Source organism: Barbus barbus, assembly GCF_936440315.1.
Source record: "Barbus barbus genome assembly, chromosome: 6".
Taxonomy (NCBI): Eukaryota; Metazoa; Chordata; class Actinopteri; order Cypriniformes; family Cyprinidae; genus Barbus; species Barbus barbus.
Window position 1 is genome coordinate 28,007,830 of NC_136734.1, and position 21,232 is coordinate 28,029,061.

At 37.1% G+C, this 21,232-nt stretch overlaps 1 protein-coding gene across 4 annotated transcripts in view; it reads left to right on the forward strand.

The window, feature by feature from the left end:
* The window catches only part of coro1ca (coronin, actin binding protein, 1Ca), a 48,476-nt gene that overhangs the window by 10,865 nt on the left and 16,379 nt on the right, over positions 1–21,232 (forward strand). For all 4 annotated transcript variants that reach the window (XR_013784362.1, XR_013784363.1, XM_079419836.1 and 1 more), the window contains exon 2: positions 11,327–11,526. Coding sequence is in view for 2 of the 4 variants with exons in the window: in XM_079419835.1 (XP_079275961.1) it covers positions 11,327–11,526 (200 nt within the window). In the remaining 2 variants the exon portion in view is untranslated. The remainder of the gene's footprint in view (positions 1–11,326; positions 11,527–21,232) is intronic.

The window sequence follows — 21,232 nt, forward strand, 5'->3', positions numbered from 1 at the left end:
ACTTCCAAGATGATATTATATAATTAACTCTGTTTTCCGTGGAAGAAAAAAAGTCATACTGTTTGGAATGACATAAAGTTGAATAAAGTACTTGTGTCTCTATATACGCTACGGTTCAAAAGTTTTGGTCAGTCAACACTTTTTTTTTTATTGTTTTTTTCAGCAAGGATTAAATTGAGGGTTAAATTGATCAAAAGTGAAACGACTTTTGTTACAAAATATTTCAATTTTAAACAATTGTTCTTCTAAATGTTCTAATCATCAAAGAATTTTGAAAAAATGGATCCGTTTCCACGTTAAGCAGCAACTGTTTTCAACATTGATAATAATAGAAAAATCTGCACATTAGAATGCTTTCTGGTCATGTGACACTGGAGTAATGGCTGCTGAAAATTCAGCTTTGAATCACAAGAATAAATTACATTACATTTAAGTATGTTAAAATAGATTGTAGTAATATTTGACTATTTCTGTTTGTGATCATAATCATCTGTGATCTGAATGAATTTAAAAATCAATTCAAATAAATTCTTATCAACCTCAAACTTCTGAATGGTAGTGTAGGCCTGCAGAAAATGACTTGAAGCAGAGGAAACTGTGTGGTTTTGACCCAGTAACCCATCTTACAAAGCTGTATCCGTCTTGAAGCAGGTTACGATTAAACATCTTAGTCTGACCCTTGTTTTCCTAATACTATGTGGCTGAGAATCCTAGACCAACCAGCTTGTTTTGGATGACAACACTTCTGGCCATCTGTAACTTTTGTTCATGTAGGCAGTCTACTCACACTGCTGGTGTAAATTCCTTCCTCGCTTCTTTGTGGTATTATTTGTGCAGTTTTTAATGGGTGAGGAATGTGAGAGCAAGCCCTGCCTCATTGTTCTCATTACAACATTCCTTGGAAAACTTTCTGGACATTGTCTGGAATTTTATGCATTAGTGCCCAGGCTAGGTTTAACTGCCGAACCCAGAACACAAGCATGGATAAGCAAAGTAGCTGCAATCAGAAACTTTTACTCCATTATGCTTATTGGATGTTATTTGCATTTTGTGTTCACGTTGCAATAAATTCCCAAAGTCTTTGCCAAGGTTGCTCGGCTACTGTGTAGATTGTTTTGCATTTCCGTAATGGTGACAAACAGAGTTGCACATTAAGAAAGAAAAGCATTGCTGAATGCATGGCATTACCCTACACTTGCTTGGAATATACACAGACTGCTATCAGTTTATGGTCAGGATTGATTTGGCAGTAAGTTGGCTTGCAATGCTCATTATAACCTGTCAGGAAACAATGAGAGCAAGAGTCTGGTCTCTTGGTATTAGCACACCTCTTCACAATCGTACCTCCAAATCATTTCTTATATCCATATCACAAAACATTCCACTGTAGGGACTTCTAGAAATGTACTTTCACTGTTTTTTGATCATAAATGATATGGCTCTTCATAGTTTGTACTTCTGAAAATTATAAACCTTAAATTATTTAACAGTAAAATTAATTATAATGCAATGTTAAACCATTTGCAATATTCGTTGGTAACTTATTTAACCTATTAACAGGTTTTTACTGTAGAATGTATTTTTCATCTTGTGTAATATTAAGAAACAATGGTATGGAGTCTTCATGTCTTCAATAGCCAGTGAAATAAGCTATTGTAGACATTAGGAGTAGCGTAATCTGTCAGTGTTGTTCAAGATTTGGGAAATGTTTAAGAACAATGCTTTATGGAAACGTTCTGTAACTCCTTTTGTAAATGTCTGCTTTTCTCTTTTTGCTGACAAAAGTGCAAACTGAAGTAAACATTGACGACTTCTGGTGCTGCTCAAAGGAATCACAGTCTCGGTGGGTTTGTTTGTTGGAATTGTGCTGTATTGTGTAAGTGTAAGCAATATCAGTTTGTGCAGGGAATCTGGAGACATTTAGCAAGGCCGATTCCTTGAGATTGAACCAAATTTAATGGATAACTGCAAAAAATAAGTGTCATTTATCACATTTTACTGTGCTTGACCTGTTGCAGAGTTTTTTGGTCAGGGTTTCCATCTGTTTTGTTGAGCTGTGCAATGTGATTTTACTATGAGCTTTTATTAAAGCAGTGTCATTATGCATTAATGAGTTCAAATTGCGATAATTGATAAAATCACAATATTTGTGGCCAAATAGTGCAACCCTAATATGATTGAAATTTAAATAAGCTTTTTACTCAAACAGTACGTTTGAAACATAGTTTTCAGTTTGTTTTCCCAACAAATCCATGTTCAGCTGGCTAAAGGTCAGATAATCATGGATCTGTTTTCATACTAATTCTTTTATCCCTCTCTTTGTACTGTTGAACATTTCTCATACGTCATGTTTGCAACTGAATTCAGAATGCTGCTGTGAATTGATATCGTGTTGCTTGGCAATGAATTCGCACAATTATCATTTCCCATTCTCCAACGCTCTGAGACTCCCATTGTTGCCTTTTTAGGGGACATTTTCATTCCAGTCAGTGTCTTGCTGAATAAGATTCTTCGACATATGTGATGACAACAATGTCAAGCCTTTCAGCTGTCGATTATGGCCAGATTATGTGGTAAAGTTATACAGGGGACTCTATTTGTATAAATGGATGTTTTATGGTGTTATGTTACTGTCTTAATGGCTGCTGGATGGTCTAGGCAGCCGCCTTATGACTCATGGAAGTGTCAAGATGGCTATTGTGTGCTGGAGTGATACAGCATGTTGCGTTTTGTGCTTGTCAGAATGTGGGCTGTTGAGTGATGAAGTCATTGTTAACCTTTGTGAAACAATCACATGTACGAGATTTGGAGTTAATATACATCTAATGCAAAGCGTACACTGTAAGACTGAAGCCCTGTGTGGAATAAAATACTCCATTACAATCCTGAAAGTGTTTTTTTTTTTTCCCCTCGCATATCACCGTGGGTTCAGTTTTTAATTTTTCCCCTTGTGTGTGTGTGTGTGTGTGTGTGTGTGGTTGCCCTCTATATATTGGTATTGCAAAACCACAATTTTTTTTTGTATTTTACTTAGTTTAACCACAGTGGCTGACTTTGGCCCACAACAATTTTTTGTTGTTGGAGTTTCCGTAAACATCCAAATATCTCAGCTCAGGATGGTCCAAGCTTCTTGGAACCACAACTGATCTAGATGACATTTCAAGTACATATATGAACATTTTTTCACATTTTCTTATAGACTTGGAGCTGAAATCCAAATGTAACAATCAAAACTGCTCAAAGTTCCACATTTAGAGTCAATTTATAATGGCAATCACAGTCTAAATCCTTTTTTAGGTGCTACCCAAGTTAACATCGAACATTTGAGTTTGAGTTATTATTATTTTAAATGGAGACAAGAAAGTGCGCTAACTTCTGGGTTGATTATCTCTGGTCTCTCCAAATCGATAGACTTTAGTTTTTCACAAAAAATAAGATATTTTGAAGAATGTTGACTTCCATTGTATAGACAGAAAACACCGGTACATTTGTCAAAACATCATCTATTTCCAAAAAGGAAAAAGTCATACAGAACTGGAGTGACATGAAGCTGAACTATCCCTTCAATGCTTGAGTTTTATTGTGTGCTCTTGGTTAAAGAAAACTAAAACCTTCAAAGATGACGTGAAGGAGTCATTTGACAGGTTATTTAAGTTTGGAGTGATTGATAGGCCTGTCTCCTAAAATAGACCTTGTACTGCAGCCTTTTTTGGCTGAAAATAATCTCTGTGTGATTCAGTAACATATCAGAGAGCTCTCCATTGAGTCTCAGCATCAGCTGGGTACGTTTTGTACTTAAAAGGCCAAAGTTACATCTACTTGGTTCTACATTTTTTTTCTCCATTCTTTCCTACTGTGGTATTTTGCTGGTGTTGCTAGGCGATTCATGAGTGTTGGTAAATACAGGCTGGATTTCACCATGTGTTACTTGGCAGTAGTCTTCTGCTCTACTTTGACTACAGCCAGACTCCACCTTCAAAAAGCAGGCCGCAGTTCGACTACGTGAACCTGCTGATTCAAATCTACGTAAAGCACTCTTTCCTTCCCGTTCGCTATCACTTGCTTTTCTCATTCCACCTGGCCTGCAACATGACTGCCAAGAATGCTATGGTTGTGACCCCATGCTGACCTCTGGCACAGCAGATGCAAGTGTGAAGCGGAGTATCTCTGAATTGCCTTTGCGGAAGAGATGTTGTGTGACATTCTGGTTTGTTAGTGTGGCGTAGAGACTAAATACCAGCAGCAGGATAGTGCTGAGCAGATTGAGCACAAGGTCAACACGTTTCATCTGGATTCACATGCCACGTCAGGTCTTCAGAGCGGTGCAGATGTCAAATCAAGTGCAGCTCTTCTAATTTATGAAGTGAATCCTATCTCCACATGTGCACATGGAAGTGGAATCATTCCACTTGGTGCTTGTGTTCCTTAGTCATAATTAGTTTATGCCATTACTGAAACGGTCCAATAATTGTGGGGTTGCTTCTTTGTATTGATATTTCATAACGTGACGTTTTTGGCACCTTTTCCTAGGGATCCACAATATGTCGGTACAATATCAGTTATCAAATATTAGACTTTTTTTTTTTTTTTTTTTTTTTAAGGAATAGTTGTAAAAAATAAATATTGGCTGAAGATGTAGATGAGTTTTTCTTCATCAGAACAGATTTGGAGAAATTTAGCATTACATTACTCTCCAATGGATCCTCCGCAGTGAATGGGTGCCATCAGAATGAGTCCAAACGCAATATCACAATAATTCACAAGTATGCTAATTTACATGACTGCAGTCCATCAATTAACATCTGGTGAAGTGAAATGATGCATGTTTGTAATAAACAAAATTTATCATTAAGGCTTTTTAAAGAGATAGTTCACTCAAAAATGAAAATTTGATGTTTATCCGCTTACCCCAAGGACATCCAAAATGTAGGTGAATTTGTTTCTTCAGTAGAACACAAACAGATTTTTAACTCAAACGTTGCAGTCTGTCAAACATATAATGTCAGTCAATGGCACTCGCGGCTTTGAGAGAAAAAAAAACATACACAGACAAAACCAAATTAAACCCTGCGGCTCGTGACGATACATTGAGGTCTAAAGACACGAAACGATCGGTTTGTGCAAGAAACTGAACAGTATGATCAGAGGTAAAAAACTATATAAATACTGTTCAGTTTCTTGCACAGATTTTTGGGTGAACTATCCCTTTAATTGTAATCCATCACTTCTGGACAAAATTCCATAATTCATCATAACATTTCATTCCAGTGAAAACGTCCATTCCCTGTTGTCCTCTCACATTAAAATCTACCAACATATGTTTAAAAGTGTTTTCTCTTGTAAATGGTGCTTGATCTGTGCACATTTCCCTTTCAGAAGTCAACCTTTTGACTGGAGAAAGCAATATCATAGATAGAGGCCTCATTTTAGCTGGAAACGACTACAGGCTACACTGTTCAGTTAGACTAGATGTAATGGTTTAACTCTTTGCTGCTCTGACTCAGCCAGAGAGTCTTATCTCATTAATAGTTTAGCAGTGTTGAACATGATCGGTTTGGGTCGCTCTATATAGCCCATGGCGTCGTTGGAATTTAAATGCATTTTACAAAGGTTCTCTTGGAGTTCACTCCAGTCTTTGCTGCCTTTTATTGTTTCTAAACACCATTCTAGACAGGATCTTTTCCGGAGCTGTTTGTGTGAGGTTGTTCTTCTGGCACCGTAAGACCATCTGATTATCACTTTATGTGGCATTATTCCCAGAGGAAATTACTATGAATAATATAGTGCACTCTTTACACATAATCTACACTGCAAGTGAAGCAACGTTGGACAGTTGGACTGGGCAAAATCACTGTTTGCAGTGATTGTCATAGTAGCAATGTAGTTTTGCCACTTGCTACTGGTGTGGATTGAGAGGAAAACTGTGATTCACTTTGATTTTATCTTGATTTTGAGGTGTGGTGAATGATAAATTTCACAATCATGAGGTATTGACTTACACGTGCTGTGAATTACATCTTTCTGTTCGGGATGTATATTGAGCTTGTTTTATACCATAGAGATGATGTAGTGATTGATTAACACAGGCAAAAGAATGCATGCAGTGCCTCTGAATGCTCATGCAAGCATAATGTTGCTACAGGCGAGAGTGAATGTTTGACAGAACTAGTGTTGTTTTTGGCGGCCTGTTTTAATTTTAGTTTTAGTCTAGTCTTTGTGTGAAGCTGTCATTTTAGTTTTTATTAGTTTTAGTCACGTTCATACTCTTTTTAGTTTAGTCAAGTTTCAGTCAGCTAAAAGTCTGAGCATTTTAGTCTTATTTTAGTCAGAATTATCCATGACTATTTTTGTCTAGTTTTAGTCGACGAAAACTGATGACATTTAGTCTAGTTTTAGTCAATGAAAATTGCATTTTAGTCACTTTAGTAATTCTATTTAACCCAGTCAATATAGTATAAGTACCTAGTAGCAGTGGCATACCGTGGGGTTTTAGTCAGGGCCTTCAGTAAGCAAGGTTAGTTGTGTATATGTTTATAGTGTTTTTTTACTTCATTGTTGTATGTCTGTATTTATGTAGCACCGTGGTCCTGCGAGGCACGACATTTCGCTCCACTGTATGTCCCCACATGTAGCGGAATGACAATAAAGCTCAACTTCAACTTCAGCTGTACACATCTTACACATGTTACAGCTAACACAGCTATATGCATATAATGCGCACATTATGCTGCACACAGGCTCTCAACAAACAATGACGGCTGATCAACTATTTTAATAGTAGGCTAGATTGGGGTGGGTTAAATGCAGAGTAAATTTCCATACATGGTCAGTAAAAGTAATCCGCCAATACACGAGTCACTATGCACATTCATGTCACTCTAAAATGACGACGCGCCCAAAGCAGCAAAACTGTACAAACTCTGGACATCCACACACCACAGTATTATCAACACACCACCTACACCTCCATAATAATGTGCATGATACAATACTCCTCAAATAAAGCACTCACCTGTCACTTGTAAATAAAGTCCATGGGTCTGTCATTCCATCCCACTTTACTCGGATTTAAAAGTAAACACAGCCAACAAAATAACTTGTGCTCGGTGCTAGCTGTTAGCCACTGATAGCACTCATAGTTGCAATCGTTGAAATGGCGCATAAAACCTTTTGCTGGCCTTTGTTAGCGAATTCCCTTTGGGTGTAGGTCTTCCTTTCTCAGTTATTCTCTTTTGTCTGCAAAAGAGCGCCTTGAAAAAGACGATTTTAGTAGATCGGCAACAGGATCTGGTGTATGCGCCGATGACTGCAGCTGTCATTTTCTTTTCGTTTACTTTCATGTTCGTACCTTAGAAATCCCTGATTAAAGAGGCGGTCTAACGCTGGGGGTAGCACTGGGCACGTAGCTGGACCCAGAGGGCGGGCTGTCATTGAACGTCAATTTGATTGGCTGATGATTCTGTCACTAATGCTTGTAACAAATCAGATGTGACATCTTTCAACAAAAGGGTAGCACTATCTGTAGTACTGGCCTCAGACTTTTTTTATGAAGGATATTCCAGTTCAACCTCAACTAAACTAACCATAGGCAATTTAGTGGACATTACACAAATGAAAATGATACCTAAATAATCAATAAAAACATTTTTCACACAATTTACTTTTTTATAGGGCCAGCAGAGAAGGCCCTGCTTCCCCTGACGGCCCACCACTGCGCTAGTAGTATAGACGAAACCAACATTTTATTTTAGCCAAACCCATTTCAAACAAGGTTATCTTATTATATTAATGTTACCTTATAGACTTAAGAATACATCCATTCCAGACGAGGAAGATGCTCTGATTTGAATTTACAACATTTATTTTACCAACCAAACATGTTAACATATTTGTTGTCGTCTTCTAAATAATGCCGCGAGTGGGGCTTGAGGAAGTGACGTCGCCTGCGTCTGCGCAGTGCAACCTGATGCAGCTCCAGAAGAGACACAGGAAACAGAAGTACTGCAAAATAATAATAACGCGACTAAACGAGATGAAATAACGTTATAACATTTCGTTTCGTCTCGTTTGTCAACGAAAATGAAGAGACATTTTAGCATAGTTATTTTGCAAAACACATTTAGTCTCAACACAATTATTGCATTATATATTTAATTATTGTCATCGTCACATGACCAGCATTTACGTTGCGGCTCGTCTCGTTTTCGTCACGTGATAAAGGTTTGTTGACGAGGATATTTAGTCACAATTTTTGTTGACGAATGCAACACTAGACAGAACCTTTGCAGAGGCTTGCAAAGGAAAATGTTCTGAGCCAGGTGAGGGTTATGCGTGATGCCTTTTTAAAGATTCTTACAATTCCATGTATTTTTCTGCCCACATTTCACTTTTTATTTATTGCTCCACTTTGATAAATTTTTTCCCCAATTCAATTGATTCCTGTTCATTTTAAATAATTTTAAATTTAAGCATTTTTTGTCACTTTTTTTCACTCCTATTTTTTTTTTTATTCTATCTCAGTTTGGATTACTGAGAACGTTTTTGAAGTTTCTGTTTTGTTCCATTTTTAAAATATTGTATTATTTGCATTGTAGTCTAATCTTTATAATGAAGTTAATGGCCAATAAATAAACCCACATTATTTTGTTCATTTTTCTACTAATTTCCTGATCAGTCACAATTTTCAATATGGCTATGTGATGTTGATTCTTACAGTTCAGAGTTGTAACCTGTAGGCCTCTGTATTGGCAAGAATCTGGAAGATACAGGGGTTGTGATATGATATATTGCGATTACTGTAAGCAAGGTGATATATTGGGATATTTCTTATTTTAGGAATAGGATATATTTTTTGGAAAGCTGTCAATAAGAGCACACCACTATATGCAAACCTTAGCAATAAATGTTTTTTTTTTTTTTAACCAGAACGCACTGGGATCTGCATTTGCAATAATCAGTCCCTGCAACATTCAACATTATTGAACCACTTTTTATGCAGTATGAGTCAAGGGGAAAAATTAAAGTGCTTGCAGGATTCTTTAGTTAAATGCATGTATAAAATGTATTTGATAAAAAAGACCATATATATATTTATACCCTGCTTTAAAGGTTCACAGTTTAAGTTCACAATTGTAATATACAATGTCATAACATTTTGATCTGAAAAAAAAATTACATCTGCTTAGTTTTAATGAAAAATAAAGGGCTTGCAGGATTCCTAAAGCAAACAAAACGCTTGTAAAACAAAATAAATACAAATGTTGAACATTCTCAGAACCTTTAAACTTGGATGTCACAGGTTTTTCCGTTTGTATTTATGTTCTGCGTGGAATCGCTGCGACCACGACGCGAGCACCGCCCCAACTGCACAAAACACCCCCAACACGAGAGAAAGCTGCAGCCGCCCGCTGCGCCCCGCACATGATACAGTAACGCCAAACAAAATATTGCGATACTCGCGTGTATCTATTTTCTTACACCCCTAGTAACCTGCAGCATTATTGCAGTGTAATCAGTGAATAATTTAAATAATTTGATATTATAACTGAAATATTCACAAATAAATCTTTCTTAAAGTTTCCAAAAAAATCTGGAACGTTTCTGGTAATTTACTGTTGGTTTTCTGTCCCTTTGTAACTAATTGTTTAAGTCACAAATAGTTACATAGGCTAAATGTCTCCTGTTTTCAGCCTAATTTACAGTTAAGAAGCAATTCAATTAGTATGCTAAGCTAGCATACTGTCTTAGGCAAGGTAGTTTGTAAATTTAGGGTTTGTTGTCTTGTAGCTCTCTGTTGCTTCATTTCTTTCGCTGCTTTAATCAGCTGAGCAGTAACATAGATGAGAAGCAGTGTAACCACAATGTTTCCTGTGTCTGTTGTTGTGTACATCCTTATTTGCACAAAAGACAGTTTGTTAAACCTAAATCTGCTTTTTGAGAACTTGTGAAGGGCTGTCTCTGCTGCCCAAACAACCTTTTTCGGTTCCACATGTGCTTCCGAAGAGATTGAGTTACCCTCAGGCAGTCGACCTCACCAGCTTTGGGAAATGAGGCAATGAAAGGGGTGAGAATGAGGAAATCGCAGCAGTTGAGTTAGTTTGGAGTGTGTGTGGTATTTCGAGCCTGCTGCTATAATAGTGCGCTGTGCGAGGCCTTCTGTGGTGCTGGAGGAAGTGTGAGATGTAGCATCATGACCATATCTGCCCAATATCAGGCGGCCTTTTGTTAATAAAATGTCACAGAAACAAAAGAGTGTCCAACTGACGCATTTGTAGTTTGTGTGTTCCTTTAGAGTTGCTCTTTAGAGTTTAAAAATTGCCTTTGAAGTTCTGTTCACTGTAGTCAACTCATTCACCAAAGAGTTAAAAAACGTTTATGAGACATGTTCTGATGGGCTTTGCAAGGATTGCGGCATATATACAGATCAACCAACCATAAATGTGCTTATCTGGGTGTTAACTACATTAGAGACTTACTGTAATCGCATTGTTTCTCACCCCCTGAGCAATGAGGGTAATATTTTGCTTTTGACTCTATCCAGCCCTAGAGTTTCTACTGTTTCAGTTGGGCCTCAGTTGTTTTCATTGGGAAATGGCACAAAGACAATGTTCTCGTAATTCAGGTTTGTTTTAGAACTGATGCAAGACAAGCCGAAACAGATAGCATAGAGACCAATGTGTAGTGTTGATGCTGACATGGAGTTTGCTGTGAGAAATAGGGTAGTAATGCGTTCTGAGTGGGGATTTATTCTGGTTCTTTTCCACATTGGTGATGGTAAACCCATCTGCTATGTGTTCTGTCAAAACGAACTTGTCCCACTTTGAACTGGCTTTGGTTTTTCAGCAGAGCTCTTGGAGATGGATTTCATTATTGTTCTGTGTGCCAGACACTTTGAAATCATGTCGGTGTTTGGCAGTTTTAGCAGTTAACTGTGCCATGTTGAAGTGCCACTGTTCTGCTCAGGTAATTATTGACTTTTAGTGCAACTGTTGCAGCACTTGTCACATTTTAGGATTATATTTAAACTAGCTAGTGGATTAAGATCCTGTTTAAGCACTGTAAAAGTGCTATTTACACACAACACCATTGGATTACGGATTGCAGTGCACTAATGTGATGATGGTGTGCCTTAGTTGAAATTTGCATTGAATGGCACTTGAAATGCATTGAATTTTTTCAGATTTACTTGTCATTTAAGAAAAGTTAGTATGAATGCGTGGCATTTAAACCATTTCTTCCTGTACATGGCTCATGTCTGTTCAGTGAAAGCACTCGAGCGTTCATGTTATGACTTCATTTTTCATTCTCGTCCTGTTTTTCTTTGCAGATATGTTCAAACGGGTTGTGCGACAGAGTAAATTCCGGCATGTGTTCGGCCAGGCGGTGAAGAACGACCAGTGCTATGATGACATCAGGGTGTCCCGGGTCACGTGGGATAGCGCATTCTGCGCAGTCAACCCCAAATTTGTTGCCATAATTGTGGAAGCCAGCGGAGGAGGAGCGTTCATGGTTTTGCCTCTTCATAAGGTGAGAGATGTGTAGAATGGCACTATGTTTAAGTGGAATTCCTGGTGGTTATATAGCAGTTGCATCCTATGTTTGTTTGTTTTAGATGGCTAGTCAAATTCTGGTTTGGAATTATTAAAAGTAGGCCTATTAAAAAAAAAAATATGGAGGGGAGAGAAACGGGTGATGTCTTAATGCTAGTGTTTTGTCCTGTCAAAACATTTAGCTAAACATTTTATTTGATCAAAGATACATTAAACACTGTAATATTGTGAAATATCGTAACAATAAAAAAATTATTTTCTATTTTAATGTAATTTATTATCAATAAATGATCACACCCTTTTCCATATAATGACAGTTAGTTGTCAAGTTATAACAAGAGAAAAAAGGGTAAAAACTAATTTTCAGTGAACCATTTGGTCCAGTCTGAGGGGGGAAGTGGGACAAGATGATTCATTTTTGCATGGAGTAACCAGCATCCAGGTTTGGTATAAAGAGTAAACATTTCCGGTGAACTACTCCTCAAAAGTTTGAGAAGAACATTGCTTTAGCAGAAGAGAAGCCTTACACCTACAAGAAGCTGAGGTGAGATTATATCCTAACTGTGGCTAAAGAGCTAAACCATGAAATGGATTTGTGATCTGTTTCTGCAAAATTGATGTTAGGATCAACTCTACACCTTCACCTTTCTTCACTGCAACCTCCCCTTAAGCGGTCTCAAGCTGCAGCTTTGTTACGCTTATGTTCTTTGTCCATGTTTGAATGTACACACATGTAATTACAACCCTGCGTCTCTACAAATGGAGGTGATTATGATGGGTATGATTCATCAGATGTCTGCCTTGATCTGTTTGTATCAGAGCTGTTAGAAGTAGATGGTTCTCTGCTGGAAGTCTCAGTGTTGGTGAGCATATTCTGGCCATGTCATGCTGAATTATACTTGCTCTACCTTATTGAAGAAATACTTTAGATGTTTAAAAACCTCACATAATCCAGGCTGCATCTATATAGTGATGCACCGTAATGTCAGCAACTGAAAATATTAAGCAGAAACTGCAAAAAAAAAAATTATGTGTGTTAATTGATTTTTAAATGAACTTCATTTTCTGGGTTTGGTTTTCAGCTAATTTAAAATTTTGGTTTTGGTAAAAGCTGATTTTGGTGCATCACTACCAAAATGACAATCAACATTACTGTGACAGTATTTCCAACTCTAACTAATCTGTCGAGCCCAAAGTTATTTGTTACCCAGTGATGTGAGGATATCTTCTTTCCTAATGGCTTGTGATGACAAAAGTCGAATTTGTGATTTGAATCTGCAGCGCTCTGTCATTTAATTAATGTGATAATGTAATAATGTTCATGTAATAATAATAATAATAATAATAATAATAATTGTATTCATTTATTTTCTCTATGGTAATTCAGTTTTAGTTCTCTTTAGATCTCTGTAATATTCTGGTCAGGACATTGTGTTTAGCCAGTCACCTTCTCTAAGCAAATCTCTATATTTTATAATCTGTGCGTTAACTTGACATTAACTTGTGCATTGACACTCACTTCCTGTGAGCATAGCATTTTGTAAGAATGGACTGTAACCATACTTAATTTTGGTTCAATCAAAATTGAAAAATGTCATCGTTTACTTGGCCTAATATCGTTCCAAACCTGTCTTTATTTCTTTTGTGGGAATACAAATGAAGATATTTTGAAGAGAGTTAGTTTTGATTCCCAGTGACTTCCCTTTTATGGACAAAAAAGAAAGCATTGCAGTATTTCTCAAAATATCTTCTATGTTCACCATAAAATAGATGAGTAAATGATGACATGGTTGGGTGAACTATTCCTGTAAGCCTTAGTTATGAGTTTTGTATTTAGTAGGTGTCCATCTGTAGAAAGTGTTGGATTCACATGTCTGATGGTGTCATTTGGCACATCTCAGATTACTGTGGTAACACTGGCGAGATTAGCACGACAACCCAGAGCAGTGGTGTTGACAAGCGGAACAGTTCTCTGTAATTAGAGAGCGCTCAGACGCGACTGTGACATCCAAACCTCTTCGGGCTCTCGCCTGGATCCCGAAGCCTGTCATCAGCGTCACACACGCGCACTCGCTCGTAAATGATGTCACACTCAAACGCTCAGCTGCCCGGCCAGACGAGCTCAGGCTACTGAGGACAGTTACAAACGACTATTAACATTATTGGTTTTATTGTTGGATCTTGAAGCTCAGGTTTCAGGTTAACTTAAAAAATGTGATGGATTACACAAGTATAAATCCATTGTCATTCCAACCCTAATGTTCAGACGAATAATGCAAGTGTGAGGGGAATTTATTAATCTGTGAAAATAAGTCATGTTTGTCCTCATATTCTCACTGTTGTGTCTTCCCCGAGCAGATTGCTTGATCCATCTGTCCGTTCTTTTGACGTAGGACTGAAATGAGCTGGGATTAATCGTTTTTGCTGCGACTCCAAGGGTTTTTTGAATGAATCTGTATGTCATTGCTTTTGTATTCTACAGATTTTCCTAGTTTAGTGCATTTTTAGACCAGTTCAGACTGTCATACTTGCAGTATGTGCATCAGTTGGGACAGCTTGTCATAGCTTGCTTTTTGTAAGGTTTCTTTTAGGGACGTAACAATGCCCCCCGAGCCAGTTAAAAATCAATACAAATATGTGACTATTCGAGCTGGTTGAGATGTTAAATGAATCGCGATACAGTAGGGGTGGGAGTTTATAAACTGTATTTCTAATGGGAACTGAGCTGTCTTCAGAAAAGTTTAGATGGTATTTTCTTTTCATCTTGACTCTGTATAATGCATATTAAAGTAACGTTCATAAGCGCACTTTTAGTGGTAACCAACGAAGCACCATTTTGCTGCTGTTCCATTTGTGCCATCTGCTGCCAGAGAGTGAATTTGCGCTTCATTCAGCCCATCTGCTGTTTTTGTTTCATGCAGATGTTTAAAGTGCTCCTATTATGGGTAATGAAATTTTGGTTTTGGGAGTCCCCAACAAGTTGACATGCATGCAAGGTCAAAAAACACTTTCATTGTCTTATAATATGCATTTATTTTTACCTTACTTGCTCAACTCCCAAACGATTCGCTCAATGATGAATTTTTTCAAAGTATGTTCTCATTGGATGTTTTCATTTACTTGGAGCTGTGTTTCACTGCATGAAAGGTAATTTTCAAAAATCCATAATAGGGGCACTTTAATGTAGTTTAGTTCAAATTCCCAAATTATACAAACTAATTTAGGTTATATGATATGATGTGATTTCAAGTTTCGCTTTCTCTTTGGAGTGTTACAAGCTGTTTGTGCATCGATAAGATCCCTGAAGTTGCAAAGTCTCAAAACCAAAAATATATTCTTTATAAAAGTTAAGACTCGACCACACCCCCCTAAAACAGCTCATTCAAACACGCCCCACATGTCTACGTCACGGTGTGGGAAGATTTGCAAAACACCTCCCAAATGTATACGCAATGAAAGAAGGCGGAACTATTATTCTCGCTGTATAGTATTGTTGCTTCCACCGGCGCCATGTCCTGGAGACGCTGTGTTTCGTTGTGAAAGCGAAAGTACTTTGTTTGGGCTTCCAAAAGAGGACACAACTAGAAATCAGTGGTTAAGTTGTATTTACAACACTGTTCCAGAACAGTTAAACCCAAATATTAGAGTGTGTGCAGCGCATTTTACGGAGAACTATTTCCTGATCCTGGAAGAGTAGCCTACAATGCTGGCTTGCACAAAGGCTGTTTCGATAAAGTGGGGCAGTTCCAACTTTGCAAGGACAGTCTGGCGCTTCTGACTCACAGCCTGTAAGTATGTTTTCTTATTTAAAGAATTTGCCACTGACGATTCAAACGCGAGTTTTGAGCAGTGTAGAGTAGTGCTAGTTGTTTGTGGTTTCTCCGATCACAAATGCAGACATGGTAATGTTTACGTGGCCGAATGCAACGCAAAGCATAAAAAGGCAGTACAAGTCATTATAATCAGTAATTATGTCCCCACTAGATGCAACAAATGCATAGTTTATAATGGGTTTTATTGTTTTTGTGTTGTCGCGCTGGGACATGGTATCACAATATGGCGAGGGGTGTAATATTTCCGTTTCACGCTTGAAGTATTCGGCCAATCACAACACACTAGATGGCTGGCCAATCAGAGCACACCTCGCTTCTCAGAATGATGAACTTTGTAAAAATCGGAGCGTTTCAGAAAGGCGGCACATAGAGAAGCAACAATAATGTACAGTATGCGGAAAATGTGTTTTTTGAACCTTAAACCACATAAACGCATTGCATTACACCAAATACACAAATAATGTTCTTTTTAGCAACGTCATATGATCCCTTTAAAAACTGCTCATGCTGCATGTACGCAGCATCTCTGTTTGGATCATGATTGAAATTCAGTGGTTACCTCTAAAAAGGAAAGAGCACAGACAAAGCCTTAGTTTGTTTATATGAAGAGATTTATTTTATTTGTATTTATTTATTTGATTTGATTTTTTTAAAATTTCAGTTTAGTTTTGTTTTTTGGCATATTTCAATTAAACAAAGAAATGTGCAGAATTTTGTCTGAGAAATAATAAAACGACACTATTTCATTCATAATTTATGAATCTCATTTAGTTAAAAATCTTATAATGAAAACAGTATCATGAATCGTATCACATTTTGAGTTGAGTGATCATTACATCCCTAGTTTCTTTAAATTTAGCCTTCAAAAGAAACTCTTCACTTCAGTGTCTTTTGTTTAGTTCTTTTGTGTCTGGGTTATGTCCTGTCTGCTGTCCTTCTGCTTCATCTGACGCTTTGCACCCCTCCCTAAGTATCTGCTCTGATTTATTGCAGCACTGCATCTGTCTATGTCCGTCTTCCCAGGCCGCCCGTTCCCAGAAGCCCCCTGCAATCGGACAGCTGGCTCTGGGGGAGCTATTGTCCCTGTGCGTATGCCAGGTTCTGCACTGCTCTTTGTTTCCCAGCTCATATCTGTATGGGAACTCCTCATCCTCACTTCATTCCCCAAAATCCTCAGACCTATGCGTCTGTCCATTGTTTCCCAGCAGGGAGCAGTAGGGATGTGTATCATTAAGGTTTTAACGGTATTACTACTCTTACCGATACTGCTTATCGATCCGGTACTTTAACGGTATTCTTATCGGTACTTTTTGTTTTATATATACATGACCGATTAGGAGCTGAATTAACATTTGCTTTATATTCTGAATAATATTGTTATATGTCTGATGTTTTATATTAATTTTTATTAAATTAATATAAAACATCAATTTGTAAATGTACCAGTGTGCAGGCATTTTTAGTGTTTTATATACATAAGATAAGATACAGTAAGAACATGAACAAAGAAACAAAGTTAAACAAACTGACAAATACAATAAAACAAATATACAAATGAAATAAAATAAACAGTGCTTTCATTTTTCCATGAAGGTCTACTAATATTAATGTTCAGGTAAGTAATAGCTACAAAAGAAATCTAAAAGTAATCAAATGTAAATGAACACTGCATAGTTTTCACTGTATGTATTGATAGATTAATGCTTATTAAAGCTATAACGTTATTCAGATTAAGAGCTGTGGGTGATTTTTCTCTTTCCATTTTGTTCTTTGATTAACATTGATGGCTCAAGCTCCAGTCTGTCACTTTAAAAGAATATACTGACACGCATCGGATTTTCTCCCAACTGTTCTCGTCCAATTAAAACACAAACTGTGTTTAAGTGAATACTCTCGTAGCCGGCCATTTTGACACATTTTGTGTGTATTTTTTGACATTTTTGTGTGTTATTTTGATGCGCCCGAAGCTCAAAGTGTACTTTGCTTGTCCATTTTGCACGCACACACATTTCAGCCTGGGGAACAGCGGATTGTACTTTCAGCGTTTTATCAAACGTGTCCTGCAATTTAGCAACAGTAAAGACGGCATTTAACAACAATCACCGATTGAGCTGATTCAGACGTTAAGTTTTGGTTGGGGAGGAACGAATGCGTGCCGGTGAAGGGAAGGAAGTTGTGCTAGAAGAAATGCGGCTATAATCCTTAGAAGCCAAAATCGAAATAAAAAAATAAACTTAGCTTAATATAACATCCGCAGGTCTAAAGCATAAGCAGATGTTTGAATAGTTAGTTCTCTCTTCTGTCATAATTAAACAGGGCTTTCATTGCCCGTGCAGAAGCTCCTCCTTGTGAGCGCGATCTCGCTTCTGAATTGCGAATAGCAAAAATGCATCATAGACAAGTGTTTGAATATTATTGCACATAAAAACAGCTGGCGAGATTGTGTATATAGCAACAATAAATGTATGTGTGTTTTCTTAATTTCTCCAGTACCGACAGCAGAACCGATAACGTCAGAGTTTATCGATACTCCGGTCTTTCATAATTTAGCCCCGAAACCGATTTAATACCGAGTTTCGGTACCCATCCCTAGGGAGCTCTGAAGTTAATACAGGTTTGGAACGACATAAGAGTGAGTTAATAATGACAGAATAATAACAATGACAGACTATCCTGATGAGGTAGTGATAGACGTATATATCAGCAGGCCCAGGGTGGGTCAGCATTTAGTTGACCTGCATCTGAGACAGCATTCCTGTAGTTCTCTTCAATATTTTTATTTATTTATTTTTACATCAGTATGAGTTGATATTGGTTATTTCCTTGCACATGCTCATGTCCTTTTTTTTTTTAACATGATTATTTTTGCCATTATCTAACACTCACTTAAATTTTTGCAAATTTCAAAATAAATGTAGAGTTTAATTTATAGTGTTGTGAGCCTAAATTCACTTATATTAATTGAAACTATTAATTTTAGTTTTAAGCGTTTAAGTATTTATGAATTGTTATTTATTCTACATATATAGAATTCTGCCCATTTTGTTATTTATTCTAAAATAAATGAATAATATTGTGTAAATTTAGTAATTTTAGTTTTTAGTGTTTTGTCATTTTATTTATGGCAAGATTTATTCTAAATAATAAAGAATCTTAATACTGGCCATTTTGTTGTTGTTTTCAAAAATTGGTTTTAGTATTTTAAACTTTTTTTTTTTTCACATCCTTGTTTTTATTAATCTTTCTTTTATTTTGGTGTTTTTGCTAAAATTTATTTTAATTTTTTTTGCATTTGTTTACTACTAATTTTGGCAAAAGTAATTATCAATTAAGTGTTTGTTTGCTGTCAGTTAGTTTTGTTCTATATAGACAGACACAGACAGTTTTTGATATAGACACTCTGTAGGCAATATGCTAATTTTAAACGCTTCTTTTTGATTTATTTATTGATAGACTGAGCTGCCTTCTGTCTTTACCTGAATGTGGCATGTCATGGCATGATACCCTACTCTTCAGTGGATGCATTTGTATGTTTTAACTGACTCTGGTGTGTTTTGCCTTGAAGAGCAGTGAAGTTCTGTCATGCCGTCCTGTCAGCCGGAGGGAGTTTGAGCTGGGCTGTGGCTGGATTCTTTGTGTGGGAGGCAGAGCAGCATGAATCAGACTCTTATTGTCTCTCCCCCTCAGGAGACCATCAGGTGTCTAACACCATCCCCCTTCACTCAGCTGTGTTCTCTCATTAATGTATGAAGGAAGTAGTGGAAAACGGATGGCCATAGTCTTCCGCAGACAATGCATTCATGTTTTCCATTCACACTGACCAATCCCCTCTGCCTGACCACACAAATGCACAGGAAACTGCCCGTTTACACTTATGCCAAGTCTCTGTTATGAAAAATGGCAACTCAAATCCTGAAGAAACCAGGAACCAGACTTCCAGAGCATGTATTTAGTGACTTTGAAACTTACTGTCTGGTCATTTGAGTGAGTCTTCTGCAGTTTATGCTTCGAGTTCAGCATTTGTCAGGTAATCACAAAATGTTCACAAAAAGTCAAGTCACCTTTATTTCAATAGTGCTTTATTCAATACAGATTGTGTCAAAGCAGCTTCACAGAGATAAAGATGAAAATAGCAGAATCAATTATGGAGACCCTAAAAGACAGTAGCGTCTTTATTCAGCTCAAATCAGTTCAGTGTTTGTTCAGATTAGATAGGTCTGCACAATAAATCATATTTTAATAGTAATCATGATTTCTGCTTCTCCCAATTTATTAGGCATAAATGACTGTGATATTTGCCCACTGGTAATTTATTCTGAAATGAGCTTTTCTATTAAATCCATACATTTTCTGCCCGGTGCTTTACTTAATCTACCCAACCATGCAACAATGAGCACACGCTCTCTGCATTATGGAAAAAACACCAGCAAGCATGCAGGTTGGAGTTTAGCAATCTCTATTGAGATATTCTGCTGAAATTATATGAAATGTGACCAGTCTGTTTTCATGTAATACATTTGCGCTGTTTTCTGCGACTAAATCTGTGAGCAAACCATGAAAGTTGATTTGTGCTTATATGAAAGTGCAATAATTCTGATGAAAATATATATATATATTTTTAAATGATAATCATGATTTTAATTTGAGCACAATAATTGTGATTAACGGTGTGCAGCCCTGAGTAACAATGTGAAGTTCATCAGTTTTGATGAGTTCAATTTAGCTATTAAAAAAAGATTAGCACTTTTTGCACGACATTTGCACAGAATTTAAGTTGAAGCTGGATGGGTTACAAATTACTGATATTAATGAAATTAAATCTGTACTACAGCCCTGTTTTCAAATAATCAGCAATCCTAGGCTGTTTATTTGCTGCTTTAGTATTGATTTAGAATCATATTAAAGCCAAAATATTTAATATTGATCCAACCATATGTTGGACACATTTTTGGGATTCCTGCCTCTGAACTGGGCCCTTGTGAAGACCCATATGATTCGTGCTGTCACTTCACAGAAAAGCGGAAAAGCAGGAGAATGAGAGCACCACAGATGAGAAGAGAGAAAAAGGGGCACACAGGAAGGAAGTGAGAGTTCAGTCTCCTCAGAGTCCACCTCCATATATCCTGTGCTGCCACATGGACAGAACTGAACTTGTGTGTGTGTGTGTGTGTGTGTGTGTGTGTGTGTGTGTGGCCATGGATGTGTCATTCTGATTCCCAGTCTGTATTCCAGCAGCCCCCTACTGTTCCTGCTGCAGCGACTGAGCTCCGGCGGCTGCTGACTGCAGATTTTACCTTATATGGTCATTCTCAGCTCCCGCCTGTCAGCCTTCCAGACCCATTTCCTCTTTTCTTTCCATTGGCTGAAGCACAGTGCTTGCGCCCAATAGATTCTTTGAGAGAAGCGTAGAAGAAAAGGGGGCAGTGTGAAGGGAATTTTTTGGTTAATGTGACAAGTCCACTGTGGTCATTAGGAGATTTCTTTAACTCTTATTGTTTATAATATTTATGACAATACAAAAATAATACTCATTTAATAATAAATAATAACTATTATTATTATTATTATTATTATTATTATTATACAGCTTAGTCTTGATGAACAACCTAAAAGGTAATAGAGAAAATTTAAATAATAATCATAATAATAATAAATCTATGTTAATAATAATAATAATAAACTACTACATATCCAAATGGAATGTTTCTTTAAAGTACAAATGTACATATATATATATATATATATATATATATATATATATACATACATACATACATACATACATACATACATACATACATACACACACACACACACACACACACACACACACACACACACACACACACA